At 41.9% G+C, this 22,716-nt stretch overlaps 1 protein-coding gene across 2 annotated transcripts in view; it reads right to left on the bottom strand.

The window, feature by feature from the left end:
• The window catches only part of LOC121588893, a 56,494-nt gene extending 34,196 nt beyond the window's left edge, over nt 1–22,298 (bottom strand). For both annotated transcript variants that reach the window (XM_041907329.1, XM_041907330.1), the window contains exons 1-2: nt 21,420–22,298; nt 11,070–11,090 (exon numbers count right to left, since the gene is read on the bottom strand). In XM_041907329.1, coding sequence (XP_041763263.1) covers nt 11,070–11,090; nt 21,420–21,489 — 91 coding nt within the window. In that variant the 5' untranslated portion in view covers nt 21,490–22,298. The remainder of the gene's footprint in view (nt 1–11,069; nt 11,091–21,419) is intronic.
• Between the last annotated feature and the right edge of the window lie 418 nt (nt 22,299–22,716).

Here is a 22,716-nt window from a genome sequence, read left to right as displayed (position 1 = left end):
TAAAACTGCTAGTCATTCTATAGCCCCGCTGCCCTGCTTTTTTCTACAGACTGAAAAAAAAACCGTAGTAAAATTTGTTTACACTTGCGAACTGAACGGTAAACTTCAGTAGCCAAAAACGGTTTAGTATTTTTTAATACTAATATCCGAGCAAGTATACTAACTCGTTTGGAATGTAAAACAGCAAATATGCCAAAGCGAAATGGCTTTTTTTTCATCTTCTTATATTTGGCGTAACGTCCTACGCGGACATGCCGGCCTATACAGGCTTTCGAAACTCAATTCATTACCATACCATGTAGCCGGATAGTCAATCCTTGGTACGGGGTGATGGTTCATTTTGGGCTTGAACCCATGACGGGCATGTTATTGAGTCGTTAGAGTTGACGACTGTACCACGGGACCATCCCTTTTTTTTACCCATTGTTCCCAAATAAGTGTAGTATACCATCTCTGCTTTGTCACTTGGGATATTTGTGACAGCATCGTACATCGCAAGTCTTCCCGCTGAACGCTACTCGTTATTTATTTAAGTTTTAGCTTTTATTTATTTTTTATCTAAAGACTCTTTTTTCTTCTCTGTGATTTGTCAAAATGAATAATAATGGCCTTTTTGTGGATTTTGCAAGAAAAACTATATCATTTCAAGTCTTTAGCAAGTTATAATTTGCGCTGTCACAACTGTTTACGGGGTGCTCTAATTATAACTGCTTTAACTATCGAAAAAACTGCTAACCCTCGCAACCTGATTTCATCCGAGGTCACTGGCGCTATAAAGCTATCGCGATTGCGAGGCCTCATGCGAGCTCGCAAACTACTCGAATTTGTTTCCAACGTTCAGGTTTTCAACGAGAGTGTAAACCGCAATTCACACCGAGTGAATTCAACAACAACAATCTTGTCCTTTGTACGGGAGTTAGAAAATTGTAATTAAAATAATTGTAGTGTAATAACTGAAAATGTTGTAAGTCTTAAAACTTATTCTCATACCACCATAACGTGTGTACAAAGTTTCGTGAAAATGGTCCTGCCGTTTCTGAGGTTGCTGGCAACAAACACAGTAACACGAGATTTTATATATATAGAAAAGAGATAATAAAAGAGGAATTAAAATCAAAGTGAAAATTAAAATTGAAAAGTAGAATAAGCAAAGCAGTTCATGATATTTACTTATATTTATATCATTAGTAGCCTAACTTTGAAATTTTGAAATTCTTGTAATTGGTGTTCTATGTTATCTGCTCAAAGTATGTCCCATTACTAGGGCTAACTTTGAGGCTTTCTTAACCTCATATCCCTTTCACACATCGATGAGGATACTTTTTGGCTATGCCAGTGAAAAAAAAACAGACCAGTAGTTAAATAAACTCATGGAAAATCAAGCATTCTGTTGATTTTGGGAACTTGTGTTCTAAACATAGGTCATTTAATAGGCACACGAAGGACAAATTCAGCTTTTTCACAAACAATAATGTCTAAAAACGAAAGCTCATAATTTTAGTACTACATCGGCCAATATTAGCTAGCTATGTGGTTATTTTTTTATTTTTATTTATTTTTTTTTTTCAAAGATAATATCCGTCTTTCAGTCGATTTCATAAAATTCACATTAAAAAAATAACCCGATGTTTTGTTGAAAGTGATATTTTGATACATGTTTTGTGAATTGTCTAGAAAGTCCTAAAGTCTGAACATGGGTGAAAATATAAGAACGCTGACTTAAAAGTGTCGCCGCAAATGAACTATTAACACAGGCTACATTCTATCTTTTGGGTTACCTAACCAAAGAAGTCCCTATTAGTAACTTACTCCAGTCTCCGCCAATCGAACTACTAAAACTGAATGTTGAAATGTTCTTTTTAAGTGGATCAACATAAGCACACCCGTTTTATTGTCTCATGACTCACAATCTAAAAGCACTTTTAATAATAGTATTACATGAGTAAGCATACAAAATTAGACAACTCTATCGGTCGAACTCAAACTGTGATATCCAAACAGGTAGATCAACTTTTTTTTTTAATGGCTGACGACCCCGAGCGACAATAAGTAACAAATGGTGCTGGAAATGAAGACCGACGGAAAAGTCACTACATCGTTGCGTTCGCTTGTTCCGGATGCAACTGGCTAAACAGTGAAATAGTACCTGCGTAACATGAACATACAAGTCAGGAAGCGCAAATCGCGTCAATTGTCTTCGCAGTGGCAAGTCTCTCTCTCTCTCTTGTTGGCTTGCTCATGATAGAGCACGTCGATGTGACATGGCCCGGTCAACAATATTTCTCCAAGATGCTCGGTCCCTGGCTGCAGCCTTCTATCCATGCAGACACCCGATCTCCGTCAGGTCTCGCTTCACCTGGGCCAGGCATCGAGTTCGCTGTGCTCCCCTGCGCCTTATGCCGAACTGGGGATCGCTGTCGAAACCTTCTTGGTGGGGCATGAGTCCGCATCTCATGACATGCCCCAGCCATCGTATCCTGCCAGCCTTCGCCACCGTCAGGATGCTCGGTCTGCCGTACAGTTCTGCAAGCTCGTGGTTCATCCTTCTCCTCCACGCTCCATGCTCGAACACACCGCCAAAGATGGTCCGGAAGATGCGTCGCTCAAACACGCCCAGAGCGTTTGCATCCTCCGCTCGGATGGTCCAGGATTCGTGTCCATAGAGGACCACCGGGCGAATCAGTGTGCGGTATATCTCACATTTCGTGCGGGCTCGAAGTCTTCTGGATCTCAGCAGTTGGTGAAGCCCATAATCTGCACGATTCCCTTGCACAATGCGTCGCCGGATTTCGCTGCTGATGTCGTTGTCCGAAGTAACGACCGTCCCGAGATAGCAAAACTCCTTTACCACCTCGAGACTGTCGCCGTCAACTAATACACTGCTTCCCAGATGGTCTGAATCATCGGCAAGCAGGTACTTCGTCTTCGTCGCATTGATTCTCAATCCAGTTCTTGTTGCTTCGCGTTTGAGTCGGGTTTACGCCTCACACACCTTCGCTGTTGTCCTGCCGATGATGTCGATGTCATCCGCGAAGCCAAAAAATTGGAGAGACCGGTAGAGATCGTGGATGTCGTTGTCCAGCCCCGCGCCTTGAATGACACCTTCCAGGGCGATGTTGAAGAGCAGACAGGAGAGTCCGTCACCTTGCCTAAGACCCCTGTGAGATTCGAACGATTCCAACGTCAAGTTCGATGCTCTCACATTGCACTGCACCCCGTTCATGGTGGCCTCTAACAGCCGGATCAACTTCCCAGGGAAGTGGTACCGCTGCATGATAGCTCCTTCCGGTCTATGGTGTCGTAGACCGCCTTGAAGTCGATGAACAGGTTGTGCGTTGGGATCTGGCGCTCTCGGCACTTCTGGAGAATCTGCCATAGAGTAAAAATTTGGGCGGGGTTGGATTTGCCTCCAACAAACCCAGCTTGGTAGCTGCCGACAAAATTTATAGCAAGGGGCGCAAGTCTGCAGAACAGGATCTGGGACAGGATCTTGTAGGCGGCATTTAGGACTGTAATGGCTCGGAAATTCGAACAATCCAGCCTGTCACCCTTTTTGTAGACTGGGTGAATAACACCCAGCTTCCATTCCTCCGGTAGTTCCTCTTGTTCCCAGACTTTCACGATCAGGCGATGCATTTCGACGGTAAGCTTCTCCGGTCCCATCTTGAAGAGCTCGGCCGCCAGACCATCGCTGCCGGCAGACTTATTGCTCTTAAGCTGCTTGATGGCACTGGCAATCTCATCCAGATATGGCGGGGGCACCTCGTCGTTTGCACCGATGCTGTCGCTGTTGTTACTGCTGTGCTGCTGCAGTGGTGGTTGCCTTGTTCTGCCACTTGCGCCAGTCTCTCCTGCCTCTGCTCCATTCAGATGTCCTTCATAGTAGCACTTCCACCTTTCGATCACCTCCCGCTCGTCCGTCAGGAGATGTCCTTCCGCATCCCGGTACATTGCGGTTTTAGGAGCAAACCCGCTCCGTGCCTCCTTCAATCTCCTGTAGAACAAGCGGGTGTCCCTCGACTGAGAAAGCTGCTCCAGTAGCTGTTCGTCTGACTCTTCAAAACGGCGCTGCTTGGCCTGGAAGAGCAGGGTTCTGCTGTTTCCTCAGTCGTCTGTAGATCTCCACGTTCTGACGGGTTTCATGCCGTAGCATGCATTCTTTTCGGATAGTGCTCGTCTGCACTCTTCGTCGAACCATCCCTTTGTATCTCTACGTGGTAAGCGGCCGATCTTGTGTTCGGCTGCAGTGCTGATGGCTCGTTCCACCATACGTCAGTGGTCTGCGAGGGGCATCGCGGCGATGTTGTTGTGGAGCGGTAGCGCTTCCCCGAGCGCTGTCGCATACCCCTCCGCCACATCAGCACCCTCCAACGTTCCAGGTTGAGCCTTGGGGTGGCCTGACTCCGTTGGTTGTTAACCACGGAGAGCTTCTGGCGCAGCTTCACCATGACCAGGAAATGGTCCGAGTCGACGTTTGCGCCTCTATACGTTTTAACGTCGATAATATCCGAGAAGTGCCTTCCGTCAATCAGAACGTTGTCGATTTGGGACTTTGAAACGCCCTTCGGGTGTCTCCAGGTGTAGCTATGGCGGTGTGCATGCTGGAAGATGGTGCTGCGGATGCTCATGTGCTTGGAGGAGGCAAAGTTTACCATCCTGAGGCCGTTTTCATTTGTCAACTGGTGGACGCTGAAGCTTCCAATTGTTGGTTTATATGCCTCCTCCTGTCCGACCTGAGCGTTCAGGTCTCCGATGACGTCCTTTACGTCATATTTTGGGCAGCGGTCGTACTCCCTCTCCAGCTGCGTATAGAAGGCCTCCTTCTCGTCAGCGGTGCTCCCAAGGTGCGGACTATGCACATTAATAATGCTCAGGTTGAAGATTCTGCCACGAATTCTCAACCTGCACATCCGTTTGTTGACCGGCCACCACCCGATCACTCTCTGCTGCATCGCACCCAGCACCAGAACGCAGTACCGAGCTCACGCGAGTCCCGAGCTTCCAATCGTAAGTTCTTTTTCGGTGCGTGGGTCTGAATCGATTGGTCCGATACGGTACTTCTTCTTGTTGACTATTCGTTGCATGCGGTTTTTTTTTTACGAGGGTGGCTTGCAAGGCCTCTCCCTTAACCTCCAGTCTCGTCGTAGGGCCTACGCTCGTTGGCTTTTTAGAGTCCTGCAGCGAGCCAAGACGGAAGAAGTCAGCGCAGCCCTTCGGGAAGAGACATACGCTGGGGGGAAGCCGATCCTAACATGGAGAACAGACGCTCCCAGGTAGAGTTATGAAGATCAATCATCTACCCTCCTCTCAATTTAGCCATGCAACCCATCCGCACAAGGGGTGGGTTTCCCGTGTTGGAGTGGCAAGTAATGACGCCAAAACTCAATGCGATGATTTTAAGGAAATTTCGGCGGAATTTGATATGCCACCATAATACGCTAACTTCCAAATCTCTCAGCTGCGTCCCCTCGAAATTTCTATACCCCTAATCATATATTACATCAGTAAAAGCTCTATTCCAAAAATGTGTCACAAAAAATAAGAAGGAATTGATAAAAGGCAGATCTTAAAACATGGCTGCACGCATGTCTTCGCTATGGTGAACATTCGGATAACTGACAAAAGGCTCGCAAGGTCGTTGATTATTAGTAAGCTTTAATTACTTTGAAATAATGTTTACAAATTATCTCTATTAGTTTTTTTATACTGTCAGTGAACAAAGTTCATTCGTTTCAATGCAAATGTTAAGTTCTCCCGCGGAGGTTTGAAAGCCTTCGCTGGCCGCATGTTGACATGTTTGCTAAATAGCATCGAAAGTGTATAATTTACAAAAAAGGTACCACTGTATTTCATATTTCAAAATTCCGCTTCAATGGATATTGATAAATAGTTATGCAGTTATGCGAGTTATGCAGGTAGCTGTATATTGATTGCTCGACGAATGTAGTACTTATTTATCCGGAAAATGGTTTAGCTGTGCGAATGAAGTTAGTAGGATACTTTTGTTTCTGCGATTCAATTTATCTGAAAACATGCGATTAAATGTGACAGTGTTGCCGCGTCATGTAACACTTCCGTTTGTTAGTCCTAATTTGCCCCGAGGATTTAATCTTGTTTTGCTATTAGGGCTGGAACTGGAAAATGCTTTGAATGCTTAATGTCAAAGCGACCGTCGCTCTGCATATGGAAAAGAACGGAACGACGGGAATGACGTGCAGTTAAAAAATGCAATTTTCATGTTCTATTTATTTGCTTTACAGTCCATTTTCAGACTCCAGCATGAACTACCACACCGTTCTGTGCCTTATGCACCGTGTAATTTAATATGGCGTGACAGGGCGGTATGGAAAGGGAAAATGCAAGAAAAAAAAGGAAAAAAAGGCTTCCATCACGAGGACTAACGATGCTGATAGTAACGGTAAACGTTAAAGAAGCTGTAAGTAGATCAAATGAAAAATAAGAAAATTGGAAAATGGAAAATGGAACCTTGATGAAAGCGGATTGCTTTCAGCAGTTTGCAAAAACTAGTTACAAGTTTTGTTGAATTTCTGTTTCATTTTATTGTGCAGAATCAATGTGAGCTTCATCAGCGGAAATTTGAATAGTTCATTAACCAATGTTCAAGGTTAGTGAGCTAAGGCAGGTGAATATTTACATTTAGCCATTGTTATTCCACTAGCATTAGCAACAATTGGAACAATCGTACGTTTGAAACATACAGGGTTCCAACAAATAATGGAATAGGGCAATTGCTTAGGGGAATATTTGACCGAATAGTGGATTTCTTTATATATATATAATAAAAAATATTAGTTAATGATTCGAAGGAATGCGAAATGCGAATTATGATATTGCGATATCGATAACGCGTAATCGATATAGTAGTAACGCTTATGATTGTCTGTTATTATATCATCTAATTATGGTTCGGCATTGGTTTTAGTGAATGTAAGCTTATAGCGAAATGCGTATAGCGCGTTCGAGTGTGTTATGCGACGTTGGAAGTATCGCGATGGCGAACGGTTGAAGGAAAACTATAAATATAGGCGAGAGACTCTTTGGCCACTTTCACGGAAAACCACGGAATAATACGACTAATTGTGTGTCATATGACGCATAACAGCCACGAAAACCGCGTTAAGATTGAGTTTTTTAAGAAGCAGGGGCATTCACATCATTGGTAATTCATATTATTAAAACTAATTGTAATGATTCATCAGTCTAGGATCAAAAAAAAAATGCGCGCGAATGTGTGATCAGTCAAAACAACAATGAAAGAGCAATATCGCAATATTAATTCCCATGTCGAAAAAAATGGGGATTTGAAATGGTATACTAAACGGCTTAAAAATAAATCGAAACAAACGCGCATATTTTTATTCAGAAGGGATCAAACGTACATTTAATTAGTATCAAAATGCTTTACGATCAAATAATGCCATGACAGACATATCGATAACGGATTCCTTATGAAATAGCTATAATTTTTTCAAATATTCTAGGCTGTTTTCGAATGTTCTGTAGAAATAATGTAATTAATACATACTGCCTTTTCCGATCGTTGCCCTAAGCTAGGTGCCTCTAAACTTTTCAGTTCGCGGGCCGCATTGCTTCAAAAATAACATTGTTTAGGGCCATTTTGACGTTAGCTTTAGAATGAGTGAATGTTCAAAACTTGATTTTACTAGAAAATACTTACTGAATATATCAAATGTCAACAGCTTTATTTTATCAAATATTACGAAAGTCTTTCAAAAGTAAATTTTTTTTGAATAATTAGTAAACAAAATAAGCTATTTATTTTAACCTCTACCAAGTCGTCGCGGGCCACATTATAGGCTATTGAGGGCCGCATCCGGCCCGCGGACCGTAGATTGGAGACCCCTGCCCTAAGCGATTGATTCAATAACCTTTCTTATTGAAATGTGTTATTGAAAAACAACTTCAAAAATACTGAACACGCCCAAAGAACGGCCCATTATGAAACTAAATGAAAAAATAACTACAGCTACGCATTTTGTGCTGTTGTATTTTGTGACACGTTATTTACAAATATTGGTATATGCCATAAATAATAACTTCGGAAGAAGTCAGCGCAGCCCTTCGGGAAGAGACATACGCTGGGGGGAAGCCGATCCTAACATGGAGAACAGACGCTCCCAGGTAGAGTTATGAAGATCAATCATCTACCCTCCTCTCAATTTAGCCATGCAACCCATCCGCACAAGGGGTTGGGTTTCCCCGTGTTGGAGTGGCAAGTAATGACGCCAAAACTCAATGCGATGATTTTAAGGAAATTTCGGCGGAATTTTGATATGCCACCATAATACGCTAACTTCCAAATCTCTCAGCTGCGTCCCCTCGAAATTTTCTATACCCATAATCATATATTACATCAGTAAAAGCTCTATTCCAAAAATGTTGTCACAAAAAATAAGAAGGAATTGATAAAAGGCAGATCTTAAAACATGGCTGCACGCATGTCTTCGCAATGGTGAACATTCCGGATAACTGACAAAAGGCTCGCAAGGTCGTTGATTATTAGTAAGCTTTAATTACCTTTGAAATAATGTTTACAAATTATCTCTATTAGTTTTTTTATACTGTCAGGTGAACAAAGTTCATTCGTTTCAATGCAAATGTTAAGTTCTCCCGCGGAGGTTTGAAAGCCTTCGCTGGCCGCATGTTTGACATGTTTGCTAAATAGCATCGAAAAGTGTATAATTTACAAAAAAGGTACCACTGTATTTCATATTTCAAAATTCCGCTTCAAATGGATATTGATAAATAGTTATGCAGTTATGCGAGTTATGCAGGTAGCTGTATATTGATTGCTCGACGAATGTAGTACTTATTTATCCGGAAAATGGTTTAGCTGTGCGAAATGAAGTTAGTAGGATACTTTTGTTTCTGCGATTCAATTTATCTGAAAACATGCGATTAAATGTGACAGTGTTGCCGCGTCATGTAACACTTTCCGTTTGTTAGTCCTAATTTGCCCCGAGGATTTAATCTTGTTTTGCTATTAGGGCTGGAACTGGAAAATGCTTTGAATGCTTAATGTCAAAGCGACCGTCGCTCTGCATATGGGAAAAGAACGGAACGACGGGAATGACGTGCAGTTAAAAAATGCAATTTTCATGTTCTATTTATTTGCTTTACAGTCCATTTTCAGACTCCAGCATGAACTACCACACCGTTCTGTGCCTTATGCACCGTGTAATTTAATATGGCGTGACAGGGCGGTATGGAAAGGGAAAATGCAAGAAAAAAAATGGAAAAAAGGCTTCCATCACGAGGACTAACGATGCTGATAGTAACGGTAAACGTTAAAGAAGCTGTAAGTAGATCAAATGAAAAATAAGAAAAATTGGAAAATGGAAAATGGAACCTTGATGAAAGCGGATTGCTTTCAGCAGTTTGCAAAAACTAGTTACAAGTTTTGTTGAATTTCTGTTTCATTTTATTGTGCAGAATCAATGTGAGCTTCATCAGCGGAAATTTGAATAGTTCATTAACCAATGTTCAAGGTTAGTGAGCTAAGGCAGGTGAATATTTACATTTAGCCATTGTTATTCCACTAGCATTAGCAACAATTGGAACAATCGTACGTTTGAAACATACAGGGTTCCAACAAATAATGGAATAGGGCAATTGCTTAGGGGAATATTTTGACCGAATAGTGGATTTCTTTATATATATATAATAAAAAATATTAGTTAATGATTCGAAGGAATGCGAAATGCGAATTATGATATTGCGATATCGATAACGCGTAATCGATATAGTAGTAACGCTTATGATTGTCTGTTATTATATCATCTAATTATGGTTCGGCATTGGTTTTAGTGAATGTAAGCTTATAGCGAAATGCGTATAGCGCGTTCGAGTGTGTTATGCGACGTTGGAAGTATCGCGATGGCGAACGGTTGAAGGAAAACTATAAATATAGGCGAGAGACTCTCTTTGGCCACTTTCACGGAAAACCACGGAATAATACGACTAATTGTGTGTCATATGACGCATAACAGCCACGAAAACCGCGTTAAGATTGAGTTTTTTAAGAAGCAGGGGCATTCACATCATTGGTAATTCATATTATTAAAACTAATTGTAATGATTCATCAGTCTAGGATCAAAAAAAAAATGCGCGCGAATGTGTGATCAGTCAAAACAACAATGAAAGAGCAATATCGCAATATTAATTCCCATGTCGAAAAAAATGGGGATTTGAAATGGTATACTAAACGGCTTAAAAATAAATCGAAACAAACGCGCATATTTTTATTCAGAAGGGATCAAACGTACATTTAATTAGTATCAAAATGCTTTACGATCAAATAATGCCATGACAGACATATCGATAACGGATTCCTTATGAAATAGCTATAATTTTTTTCAAATATTCTAGGCTGTTTTCGAATGTTCTGTAGAAATAATGTAATTAATACATACTGCCTTTTCCGATCGTTGCCCTAAGCTAGGTGCCTCTAAACTTTTCAGTTCGCGGGCCGCATTGCTTCAAAAATAACATTGTTTAGGGCCATTTTGACGTTAGCTTTAGAATGAGTGAATGTTCAAAACTTGATTTTACTAGAAAATACTTACTGAATATATCAAATGTCAACAGCTTTATTTTATCAAATATTACGAAAGTCTTTCAAAAGTAAATTTTTTTTGAATAATTAGTAAACAAATAAGCTATTTATTTTAACCTCTACCAAGTCGTCGCGGGCCACATTATAGGCTATTGAGGGCCGCATCCGGCCCGCGGACCGTAGATTGGAGACCCCTGCCCTAAGCGATTGATTCAATAACCTTTCTTATTGAAATGTGTTATTGAAAAACAACTTCAAAAATACTGAACACGCCCAAAGAACGGCCCATTATGAAACTAAATGAAAAAATAACTACAGCTACGCATTTTGTGCTGTTGTATTTTGTGACACGTTATTTACAAATATTGGTATATGCCATAAATAATAACTTCGGTCCAAAGAGGTACACCGTTGTAGCAGGGACATAATCATAAAAGGGAAAATAAAATTCAAAACCTTTTTTATACTTACAGTTGCAACTTTTGCAGGTTACTGAAAAGAGAGAAAAAGAAGACAAAAAAACTGTTATACGTGACATTCAAGATTGATTACAGTTATGGTTGAATGCTAACTAAGTTGTTTCATCAGGCAATGCTTGTTCGACGGGGATGAAACAGATGGTCCAACTATAGCTAAAGCAGGATAAATTCGGCTAATTTGGGGTAAACACCCACCTCTAAATCCTCCTTCTCCCCACTCTTTTTTCCACACATTCCGTATCGCTTTGGATCCAAACTGGATAGTTGCTTCAACGGTGTAATTAAATTGTAGGACTAAAACTTTGGTCGCATTCGTAGCGGTTTGCTTTTTAGCGGGTTCGGTTTGGTCTAAAGTTGCTACTGCTCCGTTTTGATAGTTTGCTAGCGCAGTAAAACATTATGCGGCGACATAATGTCTGTTCGGTCGCAGGAAAAGTCGTATCTTCATGTCTCCGAAATGTGGTAAAGCGTAACATAAACCGGCAGCAAGCAAATGCAAATGAGCTATCTCAGCCGTTTCAGTGCACGGAATGGAACCGTAATGGGGTTGGCTGGAGAAGGGAAAATGTATGGAAAAGTGTCATCATTTGTTGTACCCGGTTTGTCTGCTGTATGGTACGGCTAGGGAGGAGTGATGCTTTTGAAAACATGGCTGAATTCGTTAGCTGTTATGACCATGGCCCATTACATATTATAGGCTATTTGACGCTTGTGTTCTCCAGCGGAGCATCCTATGACCCCGGAGACAGCGTGTGTTGTGCTATAAATATGCATACCAAGGCGCGGCTGGAATGTGAAATATTTGCAATCAAATCGTTCCTCAAATATACTACAACGTCTAAAATACACAAAATATGCACAAAATACACGACTCCAAAGACGTGCGTAGCCAATTTAGGAAAGCCTTGCGTACACTACACTGTCTCGGGAAGTTGTTTGAAACAAGCGAACTTACGCGAACGGAAGTGAAGGACCGTTGTGGGCGTTGTTGCGATTGTGTGGAATAAAAAATGACCAACAGCCGCGTTCACGCCGTTTCATTCATTGCAAACAGTGTCGTCCAATCGAAACTCTTATCCCTTTCGCGCAAGGAATAATTCTCAGCCACGCTCGAGCGCTTTAGGAAGGGCTGGTGAAGATATTCAACGTGGCGACGGTACCGTTTAGAAGTGGCAAAACACTCGGTAAACATTTGGCACTGTTTTAGTATGCAGGTTGGGAAATGGGTATCATTTTGAAATTTTCGTACTGTTCGTACTGCTACTGTTTTTTTTTTTGTTGTGCGTACCCTCGGAAGACCCGTTTTTCCATTTCGACGCCTGCTTTCCTCGGTTTGGGTTTGAGCATGAACAAGAGTGTACTTCAGCAAAAAGGTAAAGCTTTCGGGGCAAGCTTTCCCTTAGTTCTTGGCAAATATTTTACATGCTTCTTTTGGGTTTTGTTTTGGAAAAATGCATAAGAAATGCGTAAAAAAAACCGGAGAAAATGTAACGAGTGAGTTTGATCATTGAGGAGTTGGTCAGGGGTGAAAGAACCGGTAGAAAACGTTCCGTTAGGAATTTTTGACAAGGTCAAAGCGGTACGATCCGAGTGTACCCTAGCAAACAAGTGAAAAATTGGAATCTTTATTTTACCGTAAAATAAGCACCAGCACGCCACTGCTAGAACGATGCGAAATAGGCTAGAAGATAGGGAAATGCCACTAGTGTGAGGTATTGAGTTTTTGAGGTTAATTTAGAAGGGCAAAAAATCATAGGGCTTTCTATCTAGGATTAATTTGGTTTGTTGTTATTTTATTTATATCACACGATATCCTTGCTTAAGTTGACGTAAAATTTTTAAATGTTTTTTACAAAATTTAGTTGTATTTTTTCTTCATACAATTTATGCTGTGGCCTTTTTTTGTTTGGGCGTTGTGGAACGTTTTAACTTCATGATATTTATTTCATCGTAATTTTCAGTTTTGTTTATCCTGTTTATCACTCATACATCATGCGTCCACACGAGTTTAATTTCCGTTAGGACCCTACAACGTGGAGTGATAAATCAATTGTGGAGTACTTAGAAGAAGTTTGTGCAGAGTGGCTAAATCGCAGATGTCATTACGCCAGAAAAAAGATGAATCATTAATTTGATTATTAGTTAATAAATGTCAAACTCAATTAAAACAACAATCGTTATCTCGATTTATAAGCAAATTTTGTTATTGGGGCCCTTCACAATTCTAGTCAGTTTTTTGTGTGGAGTTTGACAGTTGGAGGCTGAAATCATGTAAACACTCCATACAAAACCACACACAAAACTAGCCTGCAATTTTCAGTCTAGATTATTCTAGCCTCAAAGCTAGAATTAGATTCGAGTACCTGCTGGAAAATGACAAAACAAAGTTATGTTTACATTTATCCCAAGGTGCATTAAAGAGATCTGGTGATGGAATCCAGAATCAAAGCGTGTGTAGTCCAGGTGGTCTCATAGCTTGTTCTATAACTAAATTTGAATATCACTTTTTGACAAGATGGGTGAAAATTTTTGTTCAAACAAGCTTTCTGGAGCCTTGACGAATATATCTCGGTGTATCTCGGAGAGACCTGTACAATGAAAACAGCTGACAGGCCAAAATTTCAGCCTACATACTTAAAACGGAAAGGACCCCATTATTGTTTAAGAGATTTGAATTATCAAATTTTGGGATATAGTTTAAGAAACTTATCAAAACGATGACGATGATACGATGACTAAAAAGCAACCGTGACTATTTTACATTAAACGCAGACGTGGAATAGACGTGGAAATATTGGAATTTTTTACTCAATATATGAATGGAGCAAATTTATCTTTTCGTATGGCCGTCATTGATTTTCTTGTCAAGAAGCGCACTCGGGTGACTGTTTTGCTAGTGTGATTTATATGTTTATTTTTATACTATTGGAAATATTGTTTATTTAGTTTTAATTAATGATCTTAATTTGGTAAGAACACAAGAATACCAGACACATATTATATTCAACGAATAAAAGCTGTGATGATAAAATTACATGTTAATCGTGGCGTTTAACACAGGATTAAGTTAATTATTGTAGTAAATATGTTACTAAATATTGTTATGTTAATTAAAATCGGAGTCTTTTGGAGATGATAATGTCACTTAAATTTCTGCAAAATAAGTTCGAAATATAAATCTGCGATACAACAAAACTTTCGATGACTGCCTTCACCACATCAACAATTATTTGCACGATGCAGTGTTATCGATAAACCGATAATGTAATAAATTGAGTGTGCTACTTAGGCACGACATCCTCAAGTCTCTCCTCCTTATCAAGTAAAGCCTCGGTCACCGTACTAGTTCACGTAACGATTTCCACTTCGAAAAGACCGAGAAAAGATCTAGCTGCGATATAATTTTCTAAAGCACAACCATGCTTCAAAATCTGCGAGAGTTTACTGTACTGTGTTGATTAGCATATTGCAAGCTATCAAAGCTGGCTTCCAGAACGAGTGGTAGCTTTGTTCGAAAAATTGCTTTGTAAGTGATTGTGTAGTTTGTACGCATCCCCTACACAACGGAATGGTTGTGTGTTTGGTTCTCTAGCATGGCCCAACTGTTCAACAGCTACCAAGAGATTGTTCAAAAGCTACTCGAAAAACAATCGACAGATCGTAATCAACTGAACCTGCTTTGATATGCTACTGTGTGATGCGAGAAACGAATATCCGTATATCCGGCACTTTCGGGAGGGTAAGCTGCTGGGATCTGCTCTCCCGAATACGCTCCGTGATGTGGTTTCTGTTTAAAGATATTCCTGTTTTCCTACACCGCTCAGTTCATTATTATTCTCATACTTTGAACATCAATCGATGGCTGGATGGTGATGGTGTGTGTGCGTTTGTGTGAAGATCGTAGTAAAGATCGCTTTACTGATACAGTGCGGTTGGATTGGTCCATTCCTTTTGAAATGCCTTCGGTTGCGCTGGTTGATTATGCAAAACCAATCAACCAGCCATCGGCAACCCTGCATCCCTGGTCAGTACTTCTCCGGTCAGCCTGCGAGCCAATCGTTCGTAGCAAAGTCGGAGAGCTTTAGCTCCACCACAGCCCATGGCATCGGATTTGCAGCCCAACATGGGGGGATACTGGTGGCTGAGCTGTAATTACTTCATTCAGAGTCGCTCATCCGAAAAGTGGTCGTTTCGTCGTTTCAAAGCAGCGAGCACCCAAACGCTACCGGCGGCGATTGGGCTACGATTCGGTATCGGGCAATCGGAAACAGATTTGTTTTACTGATCGACACACCTGTATCGGTAGCATTTGGAAATACTTCCAAGGTTCAGGTTCGTTCCCAGAAAGCACGGATTTCCACCCATGTCCTAAAGCAGTTCTAGGTAAGACAACAGCCTAAGCTTGCTTATGCCTATCATTTCCACACTATTATATCATTTGTGTGGGGCTGGTGGAAACATTGAAAAGGATGAGAATATAGCTAACGAGACAATTTAGTAAGCATATGTTTTGATGTGAGGTTTCCAAGAAACATGATAATGTTACGAACGACACGGTGACTTTTGGACAAAAAATTAGCTAAAAGTCCTGAGAAACCTTGTCAAGATTCCGAAGCACAACTATCCTACCACCGCTGGAAGGCTATATGAAAGGATCGGTTACATGTTGATATTACACCGCGGTTAACCACAACGCTGTGAGTGGATGTGCTTCACGAAACAGATTATCTCATACTAAAGTGGTTTGGTGGAGAGATAATGGATGCTCCGGACAGATAATGCAATCATCCCGGCGGCAAATAATAAAAGCCGAGTGCGTTTGCTGTGTATTGATTGATTCGAAATCCGACGAGATGAAAGTGTCAAGGTCACTCGGGAAGAAGGAAGCAAAATGCATCAACCACTAATTTTCAATACACCACCAAATGTGGCATAAAAGCTTCAGCTGATCCTTTTTTTACAGCAATTTGCTATTGGTATGTGGTTGGATAAAAGTATGTTCAGATTTGCGCTTGCGGTTCTATGCTAATATGCTGCCGTACTTTTCAGTTTAGGCCGCCCTAGCATGCAGGACTGTATGCTCGTTTGCACCCACAGGAAGTAGATTCGAGAAAAAACGAGATGAGACGCCGTTTTTGCTACACTTTTAGCCACTGGAGCGTAAAATGACCCTCGCTTGGATGGTTCCTGAGGATTGCTTGCCATCCTTCGTGAGAAGGCACTATGCTTACCCGTCTGTTTCTGTATGCGTGCGTGTGTCTTCAGAAGATTCAAGGCAATTCGAACTGCATGTTTGTTACCCGTTGGAAAAGTTGTATCCTCGCTTTGGTTGCATGCATGCATCTTCTCATGCGTCCTCCGCAAAATCAGGCTGCTTGAATCAACGTAGCTTCCGCAAATGGCAGCATCATTGAGGCTGCTCACCGAACTGAAAGTAGGTCAGGGTAGGGAAAGTGCGCTCAGCTCCAAAGTTCGCTGTGCAATTTTTTTTCCCATTGTCAAAGTACGTTGCCGGAAATGATGGAAAGCGGGTTGGGCTACGAGCGCGGCTCGATAAAATGATTTTAATGCTGTACCCACTGGAAGGCACGTGGCCGGGCGGCTAAGCACACTCGGATATCAATCCAGCACAATCGGTGGCAACGGAGTGAAACAATTGCCCGTAATGAACTACTGAAAACATTCAACAGAAAAGGATCAAAATGGACTGAAGATGCTAAGGAAGATGTTAAGGTAAAACTGAATAATGGTATTCGTGTTGCGCCCGGCAGAAGAAGAAATCGAAGCCACTTTCGAGCGTACAGCGGAAGCTCATACATAACATTTTACAAAGCTTTGTACGGTCCTTTTCACTGTGTCACCGACCGAGCTGGAGGCGGAAAGACGTTTTCTGTGAGTGGTTATCAAAACATGTTAGTCCTTCAATCCCTCTTCCTCGCTGTGATTTCTTTTTTCCATTCTTTTTCACTCGCGAGCTTAGAAATATCGTTGCTGCCTAAGCGAGTAGCGAATATTTCCGAAAAAATGCATCGCAAAAGAGGCCCAGCATGATGTATTCTGGTGTCTGAGAACAATAACCAGCAAAAAACACCCTATTCCACAATGCTGTCCATTTTGAGACTTCATACCGCAGGGAACTGGGAAACGCAACGCGGTCAACGTAAGCTAATAACACCGGCCGACTTTGCTGATTCATAGCAATTATTTCTGGCTGCGTACAGTTCAGAAATGGACGACTCGTGGACATTTTAAACATGATTTCGCTTCTACGCCCTGCTGTTCTGCGCTCGTGTGAATTCTTACCGCCCCCGGGAGAAAGGTGGTAACTAGTGTTGGGTAAAGTAGCACAATTCAGTGTGCTGTGCGCACACGCACATTGCCCTAAGTGTGCTGTGCGCACTGTGCGCACAGTGCGCACTTCGAACCAGTGCCAAAGTGCTAGCACAGTGCTAGCACTATCGCACAGTGCTAGCACTTTCGCACAGTGCGCTCTCTGAGCACAGTGCGCTCTCTCAGCACAGTGCGCTCTCTGAGCACTGTGCGGAAGTGCTAGCACAGTGCTAGCACTTTCGCACAGTGCGCTTTCTGAGCACAGTGCGGAAGTGCTAGCACAGTGCTAGCACTTTCGCACAGTGCGCACTCTTCGCACAGTGCGCTCTCTCAGCACAGTGCGCTGTCTCAGCGCAGTGCGCTCTCTCAGCAAAGTGCGCTCTCTCAGCAAAGTGCGCTCTCTCAGCAAAGTGCGCTCTCTCAGCAAAGTGCGTTCTCTCAGTAAGTCTTCATGCAGATTTGTTGCCTTGCAGCGTGTTCAGAGAGCGTACTGTGTAAAGAGTGCGCACTGTGCGAAAAGTGTGCTCAGAGAGCGCACTGTGCGAAGTGTGCGCATTGTGCGAAAAGTGCTAGCACTGTGCTAGCACTTCCGCACTGTGCTAGCACAATGCGCACTTCAAGCACTGTGCTGTGCTGTGCGCACAGTATGGTGTGCTGTGCGCACAGTGCGCACAATAGCACTTTACCCAACACTAGTGGTAACAAATGGTCTCATGGAAACTCAATGATGTGGTGGTGGATATTGTTTTTTTTCGTCCGTTGGTTAGTAGTGGGACTTTTTGTTGGCAAACTGTTTGACGTACACTCGCCATTTCTGTGTGCGCATGCAGAGGAAGCTTGTACAAAAAAAACCAAACACCATACAAAAAAAGTAACTTTCATTATATTCTGCTCATCGGAGGATACTGTTATAAAAATCAACGCCATCATAAAGATGAAAGTTTTGTAATCTGCTTTGTAGCCCATGTTTTCAGCGGCAGACCAACGGACGACGGTCCACAAAGGCATGTGGAATATTTTCATGATACACTTTACAAAAAAATATTTTTAAACCGTGACCCTTATTCCGTGTGCATGAGTGAGTGAGGTTGTATGTATTTCTTGATGTTCATAAGATGCGAAGTCAAAAATGTAATTTTGTATCGTCTACAACAAAAGCAAAGCCTGATTGTTTTGCTCAAAACGCAGGTGTATCTAAAACGTCCCTTTTCATACCTTTAACCGTTGAGCATTTTTTTGTTTTGCTTTTCGCACCGTAGTCGTCCGTTTAAGTGTTTATGCTTTGGTTCCGAGCTGGTATAAAAAATACTGATTGCTCGCGTGAGCGGTATGACCGCTGTTACTCTTGTGATGCGTGCCGGGTTCGCTTTCAGCTATCGACCTGCCCGGTAAAAGGTGGCTTTAAAAGGCTTTTCTTTTCCACCGAAAGCTCTGATCAAATAAAAGACAAAATCTTAGGAAATATTAATGAGAGTATAAATTCTTGAGCGTACTTCTCGGTTGTTGTTTTTTTTATGTTTCTCGGTTTAAAGTCATAAGAATCGTTGCCTTTAAGAAAGAGGAAAAGATTTTTTTTGATATCTCATATCCAGCAAATAATGCATTGTGTTCCCGAGAGTGCTTTGTGAAAATGCGAGTAAAAGTTTTTGGCCCCTCATTGGTCCCTAGGGCAGCTTTGGCCGAGCCTGGCTTGTTGCCTTGCCATCCCATCCCAAAGGACAGCTTTGTTTTATTTTTGTGCTGCGTTGAAGTTATTGGAAAATGTTTTTAATCGAATGCAACTGAGTAAGCGAACGAAGAAAACAACGAAAACATATACTTAATGTAAGAATAGTGTGCTTTTTAAGCATATTGAATGAATGAGAAATAGAGAGAGAGAGAGAGAGAGAGAGAGAGAGAGAAATAGAAAAAAAGTAGCAACAAAAAATCAAAACGTTTTGGAACGATTTTCCTTTTACCGGCAGCCTGAAAACTGCAAAACAAAATGAAAACAGGAAACTCAAAACAACAACAGCAAAAAAAGGGATTTCATTGAAAAGTTGGCACAACATTCACGTACTGTTCCATTAATGGTTTGCGACAGTTTGCCAGTATATCTAAAAAATGTGCTAGCTTTTCATCGTGTTTCCTGCACGCGGCTGTAAAAGAATGCTTGCATTCGATCAAGAGATGGATAGCAGGAAGCAAGCGGAAATGATTCTTTGTCACATGTTTAGAGCACGAGATGGCAGAACAAAACATCTCGAATGGATGACAAAATAATGACGATGTCAGTTTTTTTTGTTACTGCTTTTTTGCATCCGCAAGGACACGAAATGGCACAGCAACGAAAAAAGAGAATTGAAAAGCGTATTTGTGTGAGTGTACAGTAGCTAAGCAAAAGGAGACTACATGTTGCTAGCAGCAAACTAGACAAACCAGTGCAACAAGTTTTGTATTGCAAGTGCAGCGGACACTTTGTTTTTTTTTTGCAAGTGCCATTATTTGATACTTCAAGGTAAACATTTCGTCGTTGTTTGTTTCGTGCGCAGCAGGAAAAAAAACCTTTGCGATGTTGGGACGAAAATTATAAGTGCAATTTTATAGCCAATCCTTGCTGTTACGGACCATCGCCCACGCTCGGTCACAGGAAAGATGGCGACCAAGCGATTATAGAATCGTGCGCATGTGAAACAACGATTACGTTCACGTGCGTGCAAGCACGGGAGACGGGAAACGAAAATACGATCCACTAACAAGATCGGAAGTGCTTTCTCACCCCGAACGGCACCATGATGTGGGTAAGTTATGGTGGCGTTTGATCGTTAAAATGAATTTTAATGAACGTTCTCAAAAGTTGGCGCACTCAGCCGGAACAGGGTAGTCGCGTGGACGCAAATCATGCCACCGACACGGCAGCAGCAGCACCACCACCAGGTTGCAAAAGGATTAAAGCTCATTCGGAATCTAGATGGTCCAAGAGTTTGGCCGGTGTCATCGATCCGAAACGCGCGAAACGCGCGATGGTGAGTATCGGGAACGGGTGAAGGATTTATGCACATTACCAGACCGGTCACGGGTGGTTAGATAAAGCGTGAAGGCGTTTTATTATGTGTGCCTTCTGTTTTCTTGATGCTGATTCCCTACCCGTTTGCCAGCTTGGTTTTGTGTAACGGGATCCTGCGAATGCTTTCTTCTTCTTTTTTGCAGTTATTTTTTTCCTTCTTCTTCGTTGTGCACGGATTAAACGTCGTTAATTCTAATCACTGCCATTGATCACACGCATAATTTGGCACCGCATTCGCCTTGCAGGTGGCCCTGCTGTTTCCGAATAGTACCAAGGTGAAGCAGATAATCCCCAAGGTATGCCGGGAAGGCTGGGAAGGATTGCCCTGTTATAATCATCATTATTTGCATCATTTCCCTGTTGATCTATAAAGAACAAAGGGTGGTGAGTTTAAAGTAAAATTGGGTACCGTGTGGCATTCCACTTTGCGAAGAAGTTCACCATGGTGCCATGATATTATAAAGGTGAGGCAACGAATTGGGCCCGCTTAAAAGGCAATTCGCGAATGTAATGAACTCATAATCACATCCATAAATCACGGCATCATAAAACATCGTACAGATAAAGCACAGCGAGAGAGAGGGAAGGATAGAGATCCTGAGGGTAGGAAGCGAGTATGCAGATTTTCTAGCTTGCTGAGCCACAAAAATCGGTGGGTCGTTTTGCATCTTTTGCTTGATTTTTTTTTAAACTGATCTACTAAGCATGCGGAAATACTCAATTTGTAGATGGAGGGAGCGCACGTACACCCGTACCTGTGATGGATGAACCTGCCGATGACAAGCAGATGGACTGCTATGAAAGGCCGGGATTAATTGTACCTTGGGGGTGATTGAAGTGTGCTTTATTTACTGTTACGAAAACGCAACTGGAATCAGGAGTGGCTCAAGTAAGAAGGAGATGCAGGAAGGATAGGGCGTAAAAATGTTTAATTTTAAGCGTAAGATCGTTTATCACGATGCTTACCTTGCTGTAGCTGTTGGGACGTCCTGGAGGAACCGTTGCCACTGGCAGGTTTAGCGCACAGGGAAAACATGGCTAGATGGTGCTGGCTGTCCAATAAGATACGAAGGCCTTTTTTACGGCCCGCTTAACGGGTAGGGCGATGTAATAGAACACAAATTTCCAGAGGCGCAAACAACACGTTTTATGTGCTTTCGAGATGAACAAATAAACACTGTCGATCACGCACGATCACTAAATATGGTGTTAATAATACTAACAGAAACACTTTGATGTTTTATTCTCTGTTTCTAATTATGTATATCTAGCGGAGTGGGTTCAATGAGCCTCAAAGTATGAGCACTATGCGTAAAATGTCGCATTTGATATCTTCGTATGCTTGACGCCTTTTAACACGACAGTGCACATCAGTGAGCATATACAGCGACTTGCTTTGATTAATCGAGCACCAATGAAGCAGGTAACGTGTCAGGTAAGAGCATCACACGATTTAGCAGAAGCGCAACAAATTGTCAACTTTGTGCGGTAAGGATAGGATGCGAAAAGCTGAGAGTTGTAGATGGTAGTCTAGAGCATGCTAGTAAAACGCAATGAACCAACTATCCAGCAGCATCACACACACACACATACACACACATACAAACACTAACTGCACTGGAGCTTTTTAGGTTCCAATAATTGGGATTAATTCAATGCACTGTTCTGATGTTTTCCCAAACTCCTTCGTTCAACTTTTACGCTCTGTAACACACTTTACAGTGATGGGCAGCCGTGCTGCGTGGTACGATACTGCAAGTTACGGTCAGTCTGTCGGCTCCCTGATCCATTTGCTGTTTCGTTTCTGCCGGCCGAAACTAGACTGACAGGATGAATGGGTGCCTCCGAGATCGGTACGCTTTTTTGTTGCGTGGATTGGCTAATACTGTGAAGGGAACTGAAATGAACACCCAACCGTCCAGATGATTTGCGAGAAACTATCATACGCGAGAGAAGTGACAAGATTAGGGAGTGTCTGGTTATTTTCATGAATGAAGTATTGTTTAACAATAAGTTTGTAGAATGTGTCAAAAACTAAAATACGGTGATGTTTAAAAATGTTACTTGAGAAATCATACAAATATTAAATAAAAAGTGTATGTATATACAGTACATGGCAGTGAATCTCGGACAGCAGAAATTTGAAATGAAGTTAGCTATTTTTGTTTGTTTGAAGATCATTCATCGCCATAGTACTTTATCGATATTTGTTATCTCTTCCCTATGCATAACAGCAATAAACACAGTTATCGTGGAAATGAGA

Source organism: Anopheles merus, chromosome 2R (genome assembly GCF_017562075.2).
Source record: "Anopheles merus strain MAF chromosome 2R, AmerM5.1, whole genome shotgun sequence".
Classification (NCBI taxonomy): Eukaryota; Metazoa; Arthropoda; class Insecta; order Diptera; family Culicidae; genus Anopheles; species Anopheles merus.
This window is presented reverse-complemented; position numbering and strand designations above follow the sequence as displayed.